Below are 19,957 nucleotides of genomic sequence, written 5' to 3'. Positions count from 1 at the left end.
TATTGTTACAGTTGGTGGTAAATTTGGCGGTAAATTGAGGCCAGAAGAGCTGAGCTGGGAACTCGGGAGGCTGAGCAGAGAGCCAAATACCTGGGGAAGAAGTGATTCTAGACTTTGTTTCTAACCTTGGATATTGTGTGTAGTCTCCATTGCTTCAGAGCACACTAGTCAGACTTCCAACTACCAGCACCAGCACCAATATTTTGGTGGAGCAAAATATTGCCACTTGCCAGCGGGAAGTGCAGGAGAATTAACTACGCCCCAGGGAGCAGACAGACCTCAACCACTGATTGGCAGGAGTGGTGAGTAAATCCCTCTCTTGTCCACTGGTTTGGATAGCTGAGGTGTATGCTTCACAATGGCTTTTCCAACAGGTTTAAGCTGCAGTCACTCACAGTGGTAGCTGGCCTGACAATATACTCTTTATTGGCCACCTTCTCATCCTTGTCTCACTTTTCCACTCCCCTACCTGGAGCGGAGCCCAGGTGGGAGCAGGAGCCCGAGCCAGGGCCTGTCTCTCACTTTTCCACTCCCCTCCCTACCTGGGCTTGAATCATTTGATGGAGTCCCAGCAGGATGAGATGACACAATAGACGGTATACCTGACCTTTAGCATTTGAACGAGGGTGAGGCCTGCGTTAGAAATAGTCAACCCATGACTGCATGTGTAGAACCAGGGAGAAGGTGGTGAGGACATCGACCGAGGGGTCTCTGAAAACTCTGCCTGCGGGAAAAGGGAAGCTTGCCACTAAGGCCAGAAAAGTTAAATAACTTGCCCAGGCTTTCAGAGCCAGCTAGTGACAAAGCTGTGATGTGAGCCTGATGGCACAGATCCACGGACAGTGCAGTGGGTGGCTGGGCTGGGGTGACTGGGAGAGACTTCACAGTGGGAATGAAAACGGGTGAGCAAGATATCAAGATCTGTAAAGCAGGCAGAGAGCAAACACCACGGGTCACACCCCTTACTGCAGCTTCAAAGCTTCTCTGGCAGGGAGCGGCACCGAGCGCCTGGTCCTTTGGTTCTTTGATCGGGTCAGCGGCGCGTCCTGCTGAAGGGTTTCCTTGGGAAACCAAGCCCCCACGGCGTTTTAACCCGGTAAGGGGACGAGACCCGGCAAGTCGTCCAGCAAGTCTGAGGTCTGGTCAGTGGGGGGCTCGGGGCAGCCCTGACGTCTACCGGGTTGGGTGGCTCGCCTGGTTCCCAAAGCCGCGGGCCCGGGCTGCGCCGCTGGGCGCCTCCTCCCGCGCGGGCAGGAGCCGAGGCCGACACAGGGGGAGCCGCCCCGGCCCGCCCCGGGAGCCGCCGACCCCGCGCGCCGAGCTTGCCCGGGCACCCCGTGCCCCCCCCCCCGCTCCTCGACAGTGCGGGGCCGCGGCGGGGCGGGCGCGCGGGGCTGACTCCGGGGAAGAGCCTCGGAGCCGGGCGGAGTCTCGCTCGCGGCGTGGAGCGGGCGGGGGGCGGCGCGCCGGGAAGGAGCCTCGCCAGCCCGCGGGGTCGCCTCCCGCACGGGGCCGGGCCGGGGCGGGGCGGGGAGAGAGCGGGAGCGGGGCGGAGAGCGGGGAGCGGAGCGGGAGCGGGAGCGGGGAGAGAGCGGGAGCGGGGAGAGAGCGGGAGCGGGGAGAGAGCGGGAGCGGGGAGCGGAGAGGGAGCGGGGAGCGGGGCGAGAGCGGGAGCGGGAGAGAGCGGGAGCGGGGCGGAGAGCGGGAGCGGGGCGGAGAGCGGGGAGCGGGAGCGGAGAGCGGGAGCGGGGAGAGAGCGGGAGCGGGGCGGAGAGCGGGAGCGGGGAGCGGGAGCGGGAGCGGGGCGGAGAGCGGGGAGCGGGGAGCGGGGAGAGAGCGGGAGCGGGAGCGGCGGGCGGAGAGCGGGGGAGCGGAGCGGGAGCGGGAGCGGGGCGGAGAGCGGGGAGCGAGCGGGAGCGGGGAGCGGGGAGAGAGCGGGAGCGGGGAGAGAGCGGGAGCGGGGAGAGAGCGGGAGCGGGGAGAGAGCGGGAGCGGGAGCGGGGCGGAGAGCGGGGAGCGGAGCGGGAGCGGGAGCGGGGAGAGAGCGGGAGCGGGGCGGAGAGCGGGGAGCGGAGCGGGAGCGGCGAGCGGGAGCCCGAGCCGGAGCCCGGCGGGAGCGGGGCGGGAGCGCAGCGGGGAGCGGGAGCCCGAGTCTCGGCGCTGCCCCGCGGGTGGAGGCGCGCGCTCCCCGGCGGCCGGCGGCGCAGAGGCGGGAAGTGCGGCGCGCCCCCGTCCCCTCTCCCTCCTCCGCCCCCGTCCCCTCTCCCTCCTCCGCCCCCGTCCCCTCTCCCTCCTCCGCCCCCGTCCCCTCTCCCTCCTCCGCCCCCCTCCCCTCCCCCCTCCCCTCCCCTCCCGGCGGGATGGGCCGGCGCGGGGCGCTGCTCTGCCTCCTCCCGCTGCTGCGCGCCGCCGAGCGCCCCGAGGGCCGGGCGGAGGAGCCGGGCCTGGAGGCGGCCCTGGCGGGGCCCAACGCCTCGCACTTCTTCTGGAGCAACTACAGCTTCTCCGACTGGCAGAACTTCGTGGGCCGGAGGCGCTACGGCGCCGAGTCCCAGGACCCCACGGTGAAAGCCCTGCTCGTCGTGGCTTACTCCTTCATCATCGTCTTCTCGCTCTTCGGCAACGTCCTGGTCTGTCATGTCATCTTCAAGAACCAGCGGATGCGCTCGGCCACCAGCCTCTTCATCGTCAACCTGGCGGTGGCCGACATCCTCATCACGCTGCTCAACACGCCCTTCACCTTGGTGAGGCCCGGCTCGCCCCCGCCCCCCCGCCCCCGGCTCGCCCCCGCCCCCCCCGCCCCGGCTCGCCCCCGCCCCCCCCGCGCCCCCCGCCCCCGGCTCGCCCCCGCCCCCCCCGCGCCCCCCGCCCCCGGCTCGCCCCGCCCGCCCCCGGCCTCGCCCCGCCCCCCCCCCCCCGCCCCCGGCTCGCCCCCGCCCCCCCCGCCGCGGCCCCGCGCTCCCGCTCTCCTCTCCCGTCCGTCCCGCCGCCTGGACGCGTCTGTCTGCCCGAGTCCCTCCCTGTGCCTTCACCATCTGGCCTCTCTGGGACCGCCCTAACGTCTGTGCTTCTGTCTCCTTCCCGATCCTCCCCCGCCCCTCTCTTCCGCCCTCCTCCGTGGTTTGGCGGTTCTCTCCTCTCTTTCTCCTCTTTCTCTGTCTCTGCCTCGTCACCTTCCGAGCCTGAGCTTCTGCGGCTGGAGGGCAATGCGGTCAATGCCCGGAGCCACCCAGGGCCAATGACCACTTCCTATCACTGGGCACCGGCCTCTCTGATGATCAAACAGTAAATCGAAGCTCCTGGAAATGTTGGCAGAGATGGCCCTGAAGTCCAGCTCCCTAAACGCACACCCCCTCCTCCACCTCCACCCTGGGATGTGGCTCTGGGCCACAGCTGCTATAGCAAACAATTGCTAATTGCGCATGGAAACTTAAGTGCATTCTCTTAGGCCACTTATTTAAACTACGTTTCTCTTTTGTGGTTTGAGAATGAGCCTGTGTAGGATGTGTGTGCTGGGGAAAAGAGGAGGATGAGGTACGCTTCGGTCCCCAGACCAGGCTGGCGGCCCTTGCACGGGGGTGGCACATGAGCCTCCCCCAAGCCCTGGCTGCTCAGCATCAGTGGAGTCATTTCCGTCCCTCTGTGACTTGGGAGTGTGGTGCTCCCTGGGTGGGTGGTGACTGTGAGGGCTAGGACGGAGCAGTCTAATGATAGTCATCCCTTATGTTTCTGTAGCCTGAGTGATATCTTTTCACTTTATGTAATAACCTTATTGTTATCCCTTGTCCAAGGTCACTTAGCCTGTAACTGGCAGAGCCAGGATAAGACTTACTTTCCTGACTCAAGTCTGGGGGTCTGCCCACTAAGCCACCTGATCCGGAGGTGGCAGGTGAGGAGGGCTTCTTGGCCCATGTTAATGCTTCTACTACTCCAAACCATGAACTTGTCCTGCTCTCCTGCCAGCTTATATCTAACTGATTCCTGGCTACCCAGAAACCTCTACTCACTAGCCAGGGTTACCTTGAAGCATGAGACAGTGTATCTCTGGCTCCGCTTGGCTCCCACCTCTGCTCTGGGTTTCTATCCTGACAATCTGCAGTGCTGGGGTTGGGCCACCCAGGATAAGAACTGGCCCGAGTGTATGGCCCTTGTCCTGCCGCCCAGAGCAGGATGCAAAATTAAATCTTCCACAGACGCAGATGTAGGGGTTGAGGGAGAGAAGCCACCCCAGGCTAGGCTGTACCTGAGACCTGGCAGGTCCTGCCTTGCATGATCTCCTGCAGGAGAGGAAGTGGCAGCGTCCTGAGAACCCAGAACTCCTCCGAGATGGTCCAGAGCAGCTTGATCTTGAACCTGACCCATGTAATTGCCCCAATCTAAACTTACAAGGTGCTGGAAAGCAGGGAGGATGAAAGAGTTGGTGAGAGGATGGAAGTGTTGGGGGTGAGGGAGGATCTTCTAAGCCCTTAGCCAACCTTTCAGACTAGGTAAGGCATCCAGCTGGCCGGTGACGATATTCTTCCTCCCTTGTCTCCTTTCCTGTCCACTTTGCACACGACAGTGAGCAGAAGTTCAGCTCTGGTCATTGAGAGAAGAGCAAACAGTTACTTCCAACCCCCACAGCAGTGACATGCACAGGATTTGGTGGAGCCTGGAGGAGACACTCAAGTATTCTGTCCTGCCCAGAGTCCCATGAGAGGGTCAAAGGAGACTAAAAAAATCCAAAAAAACAAAAAAACGGGGCACTTCAAAGGGACCTGAAGGGTCTCCCAGGTGGAGGTGAACGCTCGGTGCAGACAGAGGGACTGTGGTAGAGCAAAGGCAAAGGGACCAAAGCTCATGGTATGTTGGAATGTTGAGTGACTTGATGCAGCTGAAGCAGAGGCAGGAGGCACAGTGCGGGGTCTGTGGGGGGCCGGAGGCAAGCGGAGGTGGGTCAGAAAGGGAGGCTGGGGCCAGCCTATGAATGGGCCTGGATATTGGGAAGGCATCTGGCTCTGTCCTGAGGGCCATGATGATGATGATGCTAAGTGGGGGAAGGTGACAGTAATCTGATTTTTAGTTAAGAAAAATCCCATCAGCAGTGTGAAGGCTGAATTACAAGTGGACCAGATCGGAGGACAGGGGAAGCTGCTGAGAGGCTGTAAACCATCCGGGTGAGAAGCAACGGGGCACTCGGTGAGGGCCATGGCCTTGGGACCGGAGAAGAGGAAGTGGATCTGAAAGCCATCTCAAGGCAGGGATCCCTGGGTGGCGCAGCGGCAAGGCAGCGCTGGTTGGCTTTGTCATGTATTGAATGTGGGAGGTGAGAAGTAGGAGTAGCTGAAGAGTTCTAGCTCAGTAAGATCACTGGACTGCTCAGAAGCCTCCTATGGCTGCTCCCTGCCAACCCCACAGAGATGGAGCCAAGAGCCCTGCCCTGGTGACAACCGGAAGAGGCACAACTCCACATGGTGTTGTTTCCATCCGGCTGACTCTGTGTTTTTCTCTATCGGTTTTTCCTTTCTACCCCAGCCCCCTCCCACCCTCCTTGGAGCCCTGACACCCTCCATCCGGGCTCTCTGTACGGCCCTGAATCTTTCCCTCTCACATCCTAAGATACCCAAGTCGTCTCCCCAGACTCGTTCAGAATCAGTGCTAGATCCTTCTTGGGCACGGGGCATCACTTACTCAACGTTAGAGAGCACAGCCCACACGCTGTGTTGTGATTTTTCAGATGTGTCTCCCCCATTAGCTGGAACACCTGTCGGCTAAGAATGGATGTTATTATCACCATAAAGATACCTAATAATATCTTTCTACCAATCTACCAGACATGGTATTCTACCCTTTATAGACTTTTTGGAACCTTAATCCTGACAATAAGCCTACAAGGTAGAGATCTTTAAGCCTTGTTTTGCAAATAAGGAAACTGAGGTTCTGAGAGATTATATGCCTTGCCTAAAGGTCACACAGCTAGAGACTATCAGAGGAGGCAAGTCCAAGTCCAAAGCCCATGTATTCCCACGCTCTCCGGCACCTAACCGGGTGTGGCTCCAGCAAGGCGACCAGGCTCTGTCAAATCACATGATTGAAAATGAGGCATGCTGGAGAAAATCATGTGTGACCCACAGTTTAGTAGTGTAGAATGGAAGAAGGGAGGAGCCAGAAGAAGCCTCCTGAGGGATGGTCCTCAGAGGCCACAGGGCCTGGGGGCCAAGGTCAAGGCCTGTTTGTCTTCTGACCTCTGTGAGCTGGTTTCCAGGTCCGCTTTGTGAACAGCACGTGGGTATTTGGGAAAGGCATGTGCCACGTCAGCCGCTTTGCCCAGTACTGCTCCCTGCACGTCTCAGCACTGACGTTGACGGCCATTGCTGTTGACCGCCACCAGGTGAGGGCACCGACCCATAGCACCCTGTCCTTCCCCCTTGGGCTTTGCTTTCCACGGAACTGCACGGTCCCTCAAGACAGTGTTTAGCACATTTTGTAATAATAAGTGTATATTTGTCTTATTGACGGGTATGAGCACTTAGATGAGACATTTTATTTTTTATTTTTTTATTTTTTTTAAGTTTTTCTTTTCTTTTAATTTTTTTTAAATTTATGATAGTCACACACAGAGAAAGAGAGAGAGAGGCAGAGACATAGGCAGAGAGAGAAGCAGGCTCCAAGCACCGGGAGCCCGATGTGGGATTCGATCCTGGGTCTCCAGGATCGGGCCCTGGGCCAAAGGCAGGCACTAAACCGCCGTGCCACCCAGGGATCCCTAGATGAGACATTTTAAAATATGCATGCTAAGTGCTACAAAAAGTCATGCCCAGTTTGTTTTTCCAATAAAGGCTCATTGATAACATTTGGTGTCTCAGAAGTTAATGAGCTTGTTTTGGGGGTAGAAAAGCGAACCTGAAAATCACAGATGGAAAGAGATTGGCAAATCATGGCAGGTCAGAGACGAGGGGGATGGATATCGCCTGACCCAAGTTGTTGAGGAGGAAAACAAACTAGGGTGTCCAGGTGGCAGGGCAGGCCTCAGGGTAGGGCAGGAAGGCCCTTCTCACTGTCTTGCCCCATCAGATGTACACGGGTGGATATGGTAAAGAAAACCCGAGAGGACCTGGGGGTGCTTGTCTTAGAGGTGGATGGCTGCATGGCAAGCACCTCTCACATGCTGACTCAGTAAATCCATGTTGTATCCTTATATCTGTGCTGAATCAAGGCATCAAAGCTCAGAAAAATGCATGGGTAGCTTTCCCAAGATCACATGCCTGGTGAAAGATGAAGCTAAACCGTCCGCTAAACTGGATTAGTACTGAGATCTGTCTGGCTTCAAGCCTCTACTCAGATCACTAAGGCCGCTCGCCCTGCTCTGAGAAGGTTCAAAGGCGCCAGCCACGAGGCCACTGTCATAAGGGCTACCAGGACAAAGGGAAGGTAGAATTTATTCAGAGTAGCTCCCAAAGGTGCAAACAAAGACCAAGGGAGAAGAGGCTTCAAAGACACAGCTCAGTATGAGAAAGAATTTTCTAACAGAACAACACTGCCTGGGAAGGTAATGAGTTTCATTTCACTGGCCGTTTTTAAGCAAGGGCTGGATGACACTTGATAGGAATGTTTTAGAGGACATTCATCATCTGGTAGGGAATTGGACTTGGCAAATTGTGAGATTCCTTTAGCCCTGAAATTCCATCATTTTGACATTTATATTACTGATGCTTTGGGCAAAGTCTGAAAAGGCTGCATACAAATATTTTCTGCCTTTTCTTAGCCTTCCTCCCTAATCCAATGAGAGGGACTCTGGGCCGCCCGTTACCTGGCCTCTGGTTACCCCTATTTAACATAGCTAAGGGGCAGTTGACCCTTGGGCCAAAGGTGGTTGGCCTGAGGCACGAGGGGCTAGTCTTGCCCACACTGATCATGTTGCTGTGACAAACCCGAAAAACGGGGCTCTGTCCCAAAGCCAATGAAATATTTGAGTGATGTCCAGGGCCCCTGACCCAGGCTTTCACTTCCTTCAGCAACCCAAATACCGAGGGGGCGTGAGGGACAGAGATGGCAAAATCCAGAAAGGGAATGTATTGAGCAGCTTATAAAGCCTAGTCACTTCCTTCCATAAAACCTTGAAAAAAAACTGGAGAAAAATTGGGGTGGGGGACACAGCCAGGGTGTCCACTGTGTCCTGGGGTGACATCTTTAGGTGGGGTGGCAGCTCTTTATGACCTCTCCCCCTGACCCTGGCTTCACCTGTCTCGGGATGCCTTTTTCAAGAAATAGTCCTTCTCATCTTAAAGATGCCATGAAATTCCCACGCCTTTATTTAAACCTTTTGGGAGAACGGATTGTCATAGTGTAGCAATCGCAGGATGCTTTGCAGCCCAAAGCCTACAACACAGGCTTTGCTATAGGCCTGGGAAAACCGGACCCTGCTGCAATTTAAAAAATAAATACAATAACTTAAATACATAAATATAAATATCTAAATAACATTTACCCAAATAAATGTCGGTACAATGTCCTAAGATAGATGGGGAGAGTCTTCTCTTCACGTTTGTCATGTCAGACCCTCTCAGAGCCCTCCATAACCCAAGGGGTCCAGAATCATGGGGGTACCATGGCTTGTTCCTCTGCTGGCCTCCTGTGTGCCATGCAAGCAGACCTCCCACTTTGCCCCTTCCCCACCCCCCACTGCACCCTGGTTCTGCCACATGGTGTACAACAGGCGTCTGAGCTTCCCAGAGTCTCGGAGTCCATTAGATAGCCTCTTTTTACCTCTGCAGGTGGGCTTTGGGGGTGGCGCAGCCCAAGGGCTTCATACTGAATTAAGGGGTGCCTCTTTATAAATAGGACCTACCTGCCTTATTGTGACATGTGAACTGTGTTGTTGGGATTCTGGAGGCTTCAGAACTTCTTCAGCCAGTGATGTACAGTTTATTATCCAGGTCATCATGCACCCATTAAAACCCCGGATCTCGATCACAAAAGGTGTCATCTACATCACGGTCATCTGGACCATGGCTACGTTCTTTTCACTTCCCCACGCCATCTGCCAGAAATTGTTTACCTTCAAGTACAGGTGAGTGAACTCATGGCGCAGCCTGGGGACTCAGAGGTCCTTGCCTGAGGGAAATCTGAGTCCTCTCTGCAAATGACTTACAAGTCCCTGCTACACCCAACTCTTCTGTCTCTATGGGCGGCATTCCTTCTGCTTTTTCTTCCCTTTATTGCTCAACAACTTTAGCTCCCTCCTTGTTGTCCACCCAGTTTGTCTGCAAGGTCAAGGCAGTAGTGAACAACTTCCTTCACTGGGGACCGGTACTCACACAGTGACACAGATGTGAGATTCAGAATCCCCGGGGACATTTGCATTCTCTCGCCCGGCTTACAAACAGACCATGCCTGAGTCAGTGTGTTTGAGGCGGGATGCTCCACTTCCCCCTAGCTCCTATTCAGGCTTCTTTGTTGTGTGCTCTCGCAGAATGAGAATTTCTTTCAAAGGACTTAGTTGTTTGTTTGTTTGTTTGTTTTAATTTAAACACTTGTGTGTGCTACTTGTTCACTGAAGGCGATCTCCCCAGCTGGACTGGTAAGGTTGGGGGAAGCTGAGACCGTGTCTGATTTGGCTACCCTGCTATTCCTAGCACCTAACCTACAGTCTCCACATAACAAGCCCTCGAAGTGTAATTACTTCCTTACTGAGTAAATGACTGGACGGATGAATGAATGAGCTTAGAGTGATTTTCATTAGTTCATAGTTGTTTTAGATGAGGTTCTTTAGAAATGGACCCTGAGACACAGACCATGCTTGTGATTTTTTTTTTTTGAAGATTTTATTTATTCATGAGAGACAGAGAGGCAGAGACATAGGCAGAAGGAGAAGCAGGCTCTGTGTGGGGACTCAATCTTGGGACCCTGGGATCACCTCTTGAGCTGAATGCAGATTTTCAACCACTCAGCCACCCAGGTGTCCCCATGCTAGTGATTTTAAGGAAGTGCTCCCAGGAGTAATGGGAAAGGGAGTGGGGACACAGGGTAGTAAATGGAGGGAGAGCAGGGGAAGGTGCAATTCTCGGGTTGGAGGGATGTCAGGAGTAGCTACAGCCAGCTGCACAGAGGACTCTAGAGCAAGGAGAACACAGATTAGTTCAGCCTTGAGGCAAGGGAGGTGGGTTTTCATATTCCAGGCTTCCCCTGGGGAAAACAGAGACTCGCAGCCACCTTCTGGCTCTTATTCTGGCTCTTGTGGATCTGGAAGAGATGATTTCAGTGGCCCCTCGAGGAGTGCTTAGCATCTACAAGATCACAGGAGCCACTTCCAGGATCTGGTGGCCTGGCACTCCAGACCAGTGAAGGGGACTTGAGGGGACCTAGGAGGTACAGTGCTGGTGTGTGCTATGCTAGCTTCTCTGCTGCTCCTCCTGAAACGTATACTTGAAAACACACATGTCTGTGACATACACAAGATCAAGAGAATAAGCTTGGAAGGCTGATTGCAACTACAGTTGACCCTTGGCCAACACTAGTTTAAGCTGTGTGGATCCACTTCTATGTGGATTTTTTTTCAATTAGTATAGTCCTGTACTGTTAATGTATTTTCTCTGTTGATTTTAATAACATTTTCTTTTCCTTAGTTTACTTTATTGTGGGAATACAATATGTAATACACAAAATATATGTCAATCAACTGTTTACATTCTCGAGATAGCTTCCCGTCCGTAGTAAGCAATTAGTAGTTAAATTGTAGGAGAGTCAAAGTCATACAGGGGTTTTCAACTGTGTGGGGGTGGGTACCCCTAACCTCTATGTTGCTCAAGGGTCAACTGTAATTTATAAAGGCTCCCTCCCCAAGTTCTATGATATTGAAATGAATCACATGCCCAAATCCGCTAGCAATCAGACTTCCATCTGCCTTCACTCATGGGGAACTTTTTTTTTTTTTTCCCTGCTAACGAGAGCAAGGAGAATTCTCTCCCTTTCAGTAGCAATGACAACCAGCACATATAGCCAGAGCAACAAGCCACGTGGCGTGGGGAGAAACCAGCCATTTTGAGTTGTGGCTTAGACATTTTAGGGTTTGACTACCTTGTTCACACCCACAGTCTGGACATTTAGATTAGGACATGAGGTTAGGATTCCCACCATAAGTTCTAGCCTTGCTTTTCCTGGGTCACCTTTTAAAATGACCCCTCAGAGTTGAGGCTGTGAAAAGTGAGTGACCACCGCCGCAACCACTTCTCCATAGTTGGTGCTTGCAGCCCTGTGCTCTATTTCCTGCTTCCTTGGGGCCTGGGACAGAGGACTGCCCTTCCCCCAGATCCTTGTGCCTCCATTCTGGGATTTGTAAGTAATAAGTCTCATGACTTGACCTCTTTGTAGGAGTGTAATGAAACTATGCCTTCCATCAAAATGGCCCTAGGGTTTTCACTTCCCCAAAGTGGGAGCTTGGATACCAAAGGAGGTACTTGCCAATCCTGTGTGGTCATAATCTGTGTAGTCTTAACACACTAGCCCTGGGGGTTCCTCAAAGAGGACTAGGTCCTCAAAGAGCCCTAAGTGCATTCCATAGAAAATAAACACTTGTTATATGAATGTTTGAAGGTAGGTTAGTCCAGGCTTTGCCACTCACGTTCTCAAGGCCCATCATTTATTAGTTCCTCTCTGGAATGAGAATAGGTAGGAAAATGAGGAATTCCAGGGTTTTCTGAGTACATTGTACTCTCAGGATGAGTTAGTTCTAAGATGAGGAATACCAGTGTTCCATTCATTCATTGAGTAAGTATTTACTAGGTTTCTGTTATAGGCCAGGAATAATATAAGGTTAAGAGGACACAGAGAAATCAGGGATTTTCCTTATCTTTATAGAACTCCCAGCCTAGTGGTAGAGCCAGGGATGTATCACATAATTACACTACAACAAAAGTGCTATAAGGGATTTACCAGGAGCCCAGTGTGGAGAAAGGCCAGGGCTTCTTAGGATAAGACCTTTCCACACTAATGGCACACTTTCCTCTTTCTTTCTCTCTCTTTCTCTCTCTTTGTCTCTCTCCCTCTCCCCTTGCCACCAGTGAGGACATTGTCCGCTCACTGTGCCTGCCAGACTTCCCTGAGCCAGCTGACCTCTTCTGGAAGTACCTGGACTTGGCCACCTTTATCCTGCTTTACATCTTACCCCTCCTCATCATCTCTGTGGCCTATGCCCGAGTGGCCAAGAAGCTGTGGTTGTGCAACACGATTGGCGACGTGACCACTGAGCAGTACCTGGCTCTACGACGTAAGAAGAAGAAGACCATCAAGATGCTGATGCTGGTAGTGGTCCTCTTTGCCCTCTGCTGGTTTCCCCTCAACTGTTATGTCCTCCTCCTATCCAGCAAGGTCATCCACACCAACAATGCCCTCTACTTTGCCTTCCACTGGTTTGCCATGAGCAGCACTTGCTACAACCCTTTCATCTACTGCTGGCTCAATGAGAATTTCAGGATTGAGCTGAAGGCATTACTGAGCATGTGCCAAAGACTGCCAAAGCCCCAGGAAGAAAGGCCCCCCTCTCCAGTGCCTTCCTTCAGGGTGGCTTGGACAGAGAAGAGCAATGGGCGGAGGGTTCCCCCAGCCAACAACCTCCTGCTTTCCTCCCATTTCCAGTCTGGGAAGACAGACCTGTCTTCTGTGGAGACTGTTGTAGCCATGAGTTAGGTGGGAGTGGGGGTGGGAAGAGGCAGAAGGAGAGCTCTGTCTCCAGGACCTGAGGACAGAGCCTGCAAGAAAGCCTGTTCTCTGACACATGACCTTTACAGTGCTGAAAACAAGGTCCTGCAGAAGCCACAGGACCCTTGATTTCCTAGGAAACGCTATCTAGCTTTCTACCCCATTTGATGTGAAAACTACAAGACAGCTACCAATTAGACACGTGTTTATGAATTCCTGTCTAAGAAATGCTATGAGGCATATCACCCTGGCTCCCTGAGCCCGAGAACCCAGGACAGCTTCAGCCCACATGAGGGCTGAGTCAGCCAGCTGCCTAACAACCCTTCCTGCCACCAACCATTCGTAAAGGACACCTGAGTCATACTCAGTCAGGTGTGGCTGACCCACAGAACTCACAGATACACAGAACTCTACTTGAACAAGGTTCATTGGCCAGTGAAAGGTAAGTGAGCCAGAGCTAACACAGAGCTTTTTTAGCCTTGCTTTCTGAAGTCCTGGGCCAGAATGAATCACGATAGTGTGGTGGCTGGCTGGATAGATGACAAGAAAGGACCAGTTCGGTCCCTTAAAACAAAGAGGAATCACTGAGTTCTCTTAAAGAAAAATTGAAACTTTGGAAAATTTAGAAAAGCACAAAGAAAAAAACAAAAATCACCCCCTTCTGCCATCAACTGTGATGAGTTTTGTTAGTATGCTGTGGATTTATTTGCAACTTTTCCCTTTGCTTGTATACATGCACACATGCGTGCCTGTGTGCACACACTCTTCCTTCCATTCTGAATTATACTTTCTCATGTAGAGAGAATCAAGAACAAGGCATAGCAGAGAATTTCTGAGCCCCTCTCCCAGGAGTAGTGTCCGTGAGAAGAGTTGGAAGAAGAGGTGGGAGAGGAACTCAAGGAGAAGGCCGTCATGGAGCCAACAGGCTGCCTTCATTTATAGTCAGTGGTAGGAAAGGCCTGGATGAAGCACCTCTTCTCAGATAGCAGCCATCCTGATGAGCCAGGAAATAAAACTCATCTAACAGGCAAAATTCCTTCTCTCCTGCATTCACATGGAACAAGACGTGGTAAAACATTGCCCTGCTTTTACAGGAGACGATGGAACAGGCTCTCCAACATGCCAGAAATAATTGCACTTAGACACTTCACATCCTCCCAAGCTGTCTAGACAGGCCACTCCTCTGTGTTGTCTGAATAATAAAGCTTCTTCATGCCAGTTCCCCGAAGACCACTCACTTGTCAACATCACCCTGGCGGCTCATGTGTCACTTACAGAAACCTATGACATTGTGATAGTCCTTAAGGACTCAACATGTCAGAGAAATCTCAGCCCAGAGACTGAGTGTTTTCATCACCTTCCATCTGGTCTTGAGTGACTCACTGCATCACCCAGAAGACACAGGCAGAATAGAACTTAATTCACCCGCCCTAAATAGTTGCCACTCTCACACTGGGTTTAGGTTACTTTCTAGCACCAGATAGATCTTGAAAGCAAACATGAATATGGAGCTGAGAGGGGAACTGACATTTGGGGAGAAGGGGATTATCCAGGGTTCACTTAGATCTCTTGATGTTTCATTGAAATTGAACTTGGTCATATTATCTGCTCTTCTATCTATAATGAACCATGAGAGTTCATTATACTGTTCTCTCCACTTATGAGAATGTTTGGAATGTTTGACTTTCATGGGACAGAGAGCCTTCCAAGCCCAGATGGCCAAATAACTTCCATGCCTGGACCTCTTGTCTCTGTGGTGTCAAGAAGTAGCTAATGGTTTCATCTTAATGTTGCCATGGAAATTCTTCAAACCAGAAAGAACAGGCAGCAGGACTACAAATAGTTTGTCCTGCTCTGGAATCATGGGGAAAGCTTCACTTTCCTCCTTGCTGAAGGCCTCTAGAAATACTGCCAAGTTGAAGAATGCTCTTCTCCAGGGAGAAGACCTACAGATGGCCCATTAGGTCTGGGTCTCCTGTCAGTACCTTGTCTTCCCCATTCACCTTGGTCCCTGTGTGCCTCAGAGCAAAATGTGATTTGTATTTGTAAATGTGAAATTTGTAAAACTTGAATCTTTCCAATGTGTCATAATGAGTATTTCATTATAAATGCACTAGTCTCAATAAAATATATTTTGGGTGCATGGACTATGCTTCTTGGGCTTCTGATTAAACCACAGTTAGTAACCTTTAACATGGGGATCTATGTGGATTACAAAGAGAGCATGAAGATCATCTGCCTACACCCCTGCATTTTACAACTGAGGAAGTGCAAACATGCTCCGGCTAGGGTAAATAGCCAGCTGGAAATCTCTGATCTTGGTCTAGAGCTTCTTCCACTGAGCTGGCTGCCACATCCTTTCTCTTGTGACTATGAATCTGTGCTGAGGACCCAAGACTTCACACGTGAGTCTTTGGTGATGTGGAATGAGGCAAAGCTGCCACTGGAGCCTCAGGATTGGTTCTCCTACTCACAGTGTGTAATGGGTGCCACATTCCTGTGTTGACCAGGATTTCTGCCCCACTGGGGCTGGGGACCCCCTGTCCTACCAGGTAAGCAGGGTAGGAGACTTCATGGTATACATAATTACTTTGATGCCATCCAGAGCTCAGGAAATTAGTTTCACATAATTTCATAGAAGGCTGTATACAGGGGTAATTTACTGAGCCTAGGGGAAGATTTGAAAGAAAAATGAAAGGCATAGGAAAAGGAGAAAGGAAGTAGGATTTGCTGACACCCAATATGAGAGATACTATGCTAAATGCTTCTCAGCTCATGATCTTATTCACCTTCATAGCAATCCTCCTAGGAGGGCATTATCATTTTTACATTGCAGTTGAGGAGACAGGCTCAGGTATATCATACAGGAAAATTGGGCAAATGTTACCTTCTTGGAAATTAGATATTGAGAAGGCTTGTAGAAAAGAATCTTCATTTGTTTTTTATTTAATTAAATTTAATTTTAATTTAAATATGTTCTACATATTTCCTTGATGGTGAGACACTTTGAGGTAAAACCTGTTAACCATCCTAAAAACAAGTGCTTGAAGTATGTGTTTTGGGAAATGCTTAACTAGGTGGACCCCAGGGCCCTCACAGCTCCACGGCCAATGAGTCCATGTTTCTGGTATAGTCAGGATCTCAGGCTGCCTTGAGAACTCAAATTCTAGTTAGAAACATCTTCCAAACAGACTATAAGTGACTTCCAGATTGCTGGTGCCCTGCTTGACTGGCCATGGTAGGTTGCCAAGGCAGACAGTTGTCTTTTAGCCAGCTGGGGCCTCAGGGTCCTCAGAAATGGGCAGAACTCAGCTAAACCCTCACTGCTCCAAACTAAAGGTGTGGCATGCCCCCAGGGCCTCTGTGCTGCTGTCCAAGGTACAGGTTCTAGGATACCAGGAGGCTGCCAGAGTACCTGGGGCAGGGGAGCAAATCTGGAAGATAGCAGGGGAACATCACCTGGGGAAACAAGCTTGTCTTAAAGTGTTGCCTGTAGGTGGTAGAAGATGCTCATAATGCTGAGATCAGGTCATTAGCACCTTGCTTTGGCATTTCTGTGTACCTGCCCCCACCATTCTCCCTCATTTCAAGGAGTAGTTAAAGAGGGAACAAATAAGATACAGGCAATGCTGGATGACATTTAAAGAATATTCTAATGGTATTTAATGTGAGAAAGCCCTGGAGTTCACTCTCCTTTCTGAGACTTTGTAGTATCTCTTGCTGAGAATAAGCTATTTGCTGCCTTATGGAGACAGAGTGGTTGATGTTAATCACTCCTTCTTTCCTCTGCTTCTAGTCTAGCAGGAACTTTATCCTCAGACCAGTCATGAATTTAAGGTGCTCAGATTAAATGCAAGGAAGGCAAAGAAATCATGAACACAAGATTTAGTATATTGGTTACTTCAGATGGAGGAGAAGGGATATGGGTTGGCATGTAGGATGATGAGGCTATAAATAATTGTCAAGGTTCTACCTTTTGTTTTGGGCAACATTAAGAGTGAGCCATAAACCAAGGATTATGATTAATTCAATTCTGTGCCTCTGCAGTACAGAAACAAACAAACAGTAAACCAATAAAAATAGGGACCTAGTGGTCCAAGCCTTTATTTTTCTTCCCTGTATCCTTCCTATAAAGTTACTTCTATGAATGTGTTAAAACACCAAATAGAGTTCACTTCAAAGACAAGTAGGATATGACAATTACATTTCCTTTTTACAAATAACCTTGCTTTTCTGGAGTTAAAACTTCTTTGTTTCTGGCTCAGTTTTCTATGTCACCATCACTAATTCCTTCCCAATTTTTCAGCAGAGTTAAAAATTTCTTTGTCACCTGACCACAGATATCAAGTATTTGCCAATTCCCATCTCCCACAGCAGCTGGGCTGTCAGATGTTCCTACCTGGGGTTGCAGATCTTTCTGTCTGTAGAATACATGCTTTACCAGGATCTCCCTTCTCCTCTACCCAGTGGCTAGGTCTTGCTGTTTTCTAGATCCCTGTCTTCCTCACTTTTTATTTACTCCTTTATTTTGGAAGACCACATTCTCTAGCAGTTGCCCAAGGAAAGGTACAAAGAAACTAACTGAATTTTGAAGATATTTCTATTAGTTTTCTATTGGTGCCATAACAAATTACCACAGTCTTAGTGGCTTAAACAACACAAATTTATAATCTTATACTTCTGTAGGTAGGTCAGAATCTGACACAGGTCTTATGGGGCTAAAATTAAGGTGTCTGCAGGGTCACATTCTTTTTTGTAGGCTCTGGGACAAGACAAGAAGACATGTCTTTTCCAGCTTCTAGAGGACACCCACATTTCTTGGATCATTGACCCCTTCTTCCATGTTAAAAGCCAGCAACATGGTATTTCTCTGAACTTCAATAGTCACATTTCCCTCTCTCTCCTCCCATGCCCTCCACTTTTCAAAGGTGTTTACAAGGATGTAATTTGTGATCCTTTGTGATTACATTATATCCACCTGAATAATCCAGGATAATATTCTTATTTTAAAATCATTGATTAGCTGGGATGCCGGGGTGGCTCAGCAGTTGTGCATCTGCCTTCGGCTTGGGGTGTGATCTTGCGGCCCCAAGAGTTCTACATGGGGCTCCACGCAAGAAGCCTGCCTCTCCCTTTGCCTGTGTCTCTGCCTCTCTCCCTATGTCTCTCCTGAATAAATAAATAAAAATCTTTTAAAAATAAAATAAAAATAAATAAAAATAAAATAAAAAATAAAAAAAAAATAAAAATAAAATAAAATCAGTGATTAGCAACCATAATCCCATCTGCAACCTTTATTTTCCTTTGCTTAGCATTTTCATAGGTTCTGGGAATTAGGATGTGGGAGGCCATTATTCTGCCTACCAGCATTGCTCATCTACTTTCCAGCACTTCTGCTGAGACATTGGTTGTTTTTCTGATTCCTAGTCCTATATACATTACCTAAGAGGATCTATTTTAGGTAGAGGCCAAGCAAGTGAGTTGAATGACTATAATAGGAATCCTTACCTCTGCACCTATGAAGTACTGAATATTGGCACCAACCTCTGTGGTTCCTTCAGAGATGTGACATTGCTTTTGGTTTATGTTTTCACTGGGAGGAGGAGCTTCAGGGGCTTCCATTTCATTCTACTGTAACTGACCTCATGTGTAGAATCTGTCAGTTGCTAAGTATTCCAGTTCTATACTTAAGAACTCAGGAATTAGCCACAGAATAAACTTGGGAACCCCACAGGAGTGGGACATAAGCCACAATTTCATTTTTCACTTGACCTCTGTAAGTCCTCACTCTCACCAATGGACCACAGAGGCTTTTTTCATCTCTAAGAATTGGTATGAACCAAAAGCCAGTCCAGATATCCCAAATTGATCATTCCATTAGCCCCTTTAGAGAAGCTGTTTGGGAGACCTATAGTACTTACAGTGATACTGTCATAGTCATTTCTTTACTCAAGGGATCCATAATCTGTACACTAACTCAGGTATGGAAATTAAATGAGGGGTTCTGACTTTCAAATGTGGTGGCTAAAGTTAGGTCTCCATTTGCCCGACCTACAGCTGGTTGGTTTTTTTTTTTCCATTTTGTTTTGTTATATAAATCAAGTATTACCTTAGTAGAATGTCCTTCTATTTATTCAAGGCCCCTGTGATAATTCAGTCACCATGAAGATCCAGTGGGCCAAACCATTGATTAATGAGCTGACCCTGCTGATTGTTATAGCACCCATACCCTCTGTGCCACTAGAGGTGAGTACTATACATGGCTCTGCCACTCCAGATCCAATGCCATCAATTTCACTCACATTAAGAAGTCCATTTCAAAGACAGCATCCACACACTCATTTTTGATGCATGGAAAAGACCTACTCTAGCATTTTTACATATGCCTATGTTTCTCTCACTAGTATGTTTCTCTATGCCCTGAAAAGGTCTGGGCCCTCTCAGAGGACATTTTTAAGGGTTATCTCATGGGTCACATCTAATAAATCCACTGTACTACACCTATTTCTCAAAATCTTTGCATTAGTTCTCCTAACTTATAAGGGAATTTATGACATCTCAAGCTCCTTTGGCATAGGCTAGTACTGAGCCCAGAGACAATAGAAACCTAGCAGATCATTAAATTTATTATAAAATTATTATTGCATATTAAATTAATTAAAACCATTATCAAGACCCTAAATAGCTAAAATAATCTTGAAAAAAAGAACAAAGTTGGAAGTTTCATACTTCCTGATTTTAAAACTTACTAGAAAGCTATAGTAATCAAAATAGTATTATACTGGCAAAAGACAGACATATAGACAAATGGAATAGAACAGAAAGCCCAAAAATAAACCTTCACATATATGGTCAAATAATTTTCAACCAGGGTGCCAAGACCAATGGGGAAAGGAGTCTTTTTAACAAATGATGTTAGGTAAATTGGATATCCATATGCAAAAGATGAAGTTAGAGCCTTACCCCATATTGCACACAAAAATCAATGCAAAATGGATCAGACCTAAATAGAAGAGAGCTAAAACTATAAAACTCTTAGGAAAAACAACATAGGGGAAAAAAATATCCATGACATTGGATTTGGAATGGTTTTTTTTGGATAGGACACCAAAAGCACAGGCAAGAAAAGTAAAAATAGATAAATCAGACTACATCAAAATTTAAAAATTTTGTGCATCAAAGGAAGCAATCAACAGAGTAAAAAGGTAACCGATGGAATACAAGAAAACATTTGCAAATCAAAGATCTGCAAGGAGTTCACAGTGAGACTATACAAAGAACT

General features: G+C 49.4%; 1 protein-coding gene across 5 annotated transcripts; it reads left to right on the top strand.

The window, feature by feature from the left end:
• The first annotated feature begins 889 nt into the window (after positions 1-889).
• Positions 890-14,823, top strand: GPR83 (G protein-coupled receptor 83). Of its 5 annotated transcripts, XM_041729616.1 has the most exons (5): positions 890-1,096; positions 2,517-2,744; positions 6,245-6,370; positions 8,916-9,049; positions 12,039-14,823. In XM_041729616.1, the coding sequence occupies exons 1-5, from the start codon at positions 893-895 to the stop codon at positions 12,661-12,663; spliced, it is 1,317 nt and encodes a 438-aa protein (XP_041585550.1). In that variant the 5' UTR covers positions 890-892; the 3' UTR covers positions 12,664-14,823. The 5 variants fall into 5 exon arrangements, with proteins under 5 accessions (XP_041585550.1, XP_041585555.1, XP_041585553.1 ...); XM_041729621.1 differs by lacking the exon at positions 6,245-6,370; XM_041729619.1 differs by lacking the exon at positions 6,245-6,370 and having other exon boundaries at positions 2,492-2,744; positions 8,821-9,049.
• Positions 14,824-19,957: the final 5,134 nt, after the last annotated feature.

Source organism: Vulpes lagopus, chromosome 15, assembly GCF_018345385.1.
Source record: "Vulpes lagopus strain Blue_001 chromosome 15, ASM1834538v1, whole genome shotgun sequence".
Taxonomy (NCBI): domain Eukaryota; kingdom Metazoa; phylum Chordata; class Mammalia; order Carnivora; family Canidae; genus Vulpes; species Vulpes lagopus.
The sequence above is the reverse complement of the archived record's forward strand: the minus strand, read 5'-3'. Positions and strand labels throughout refer to the sequence as shown.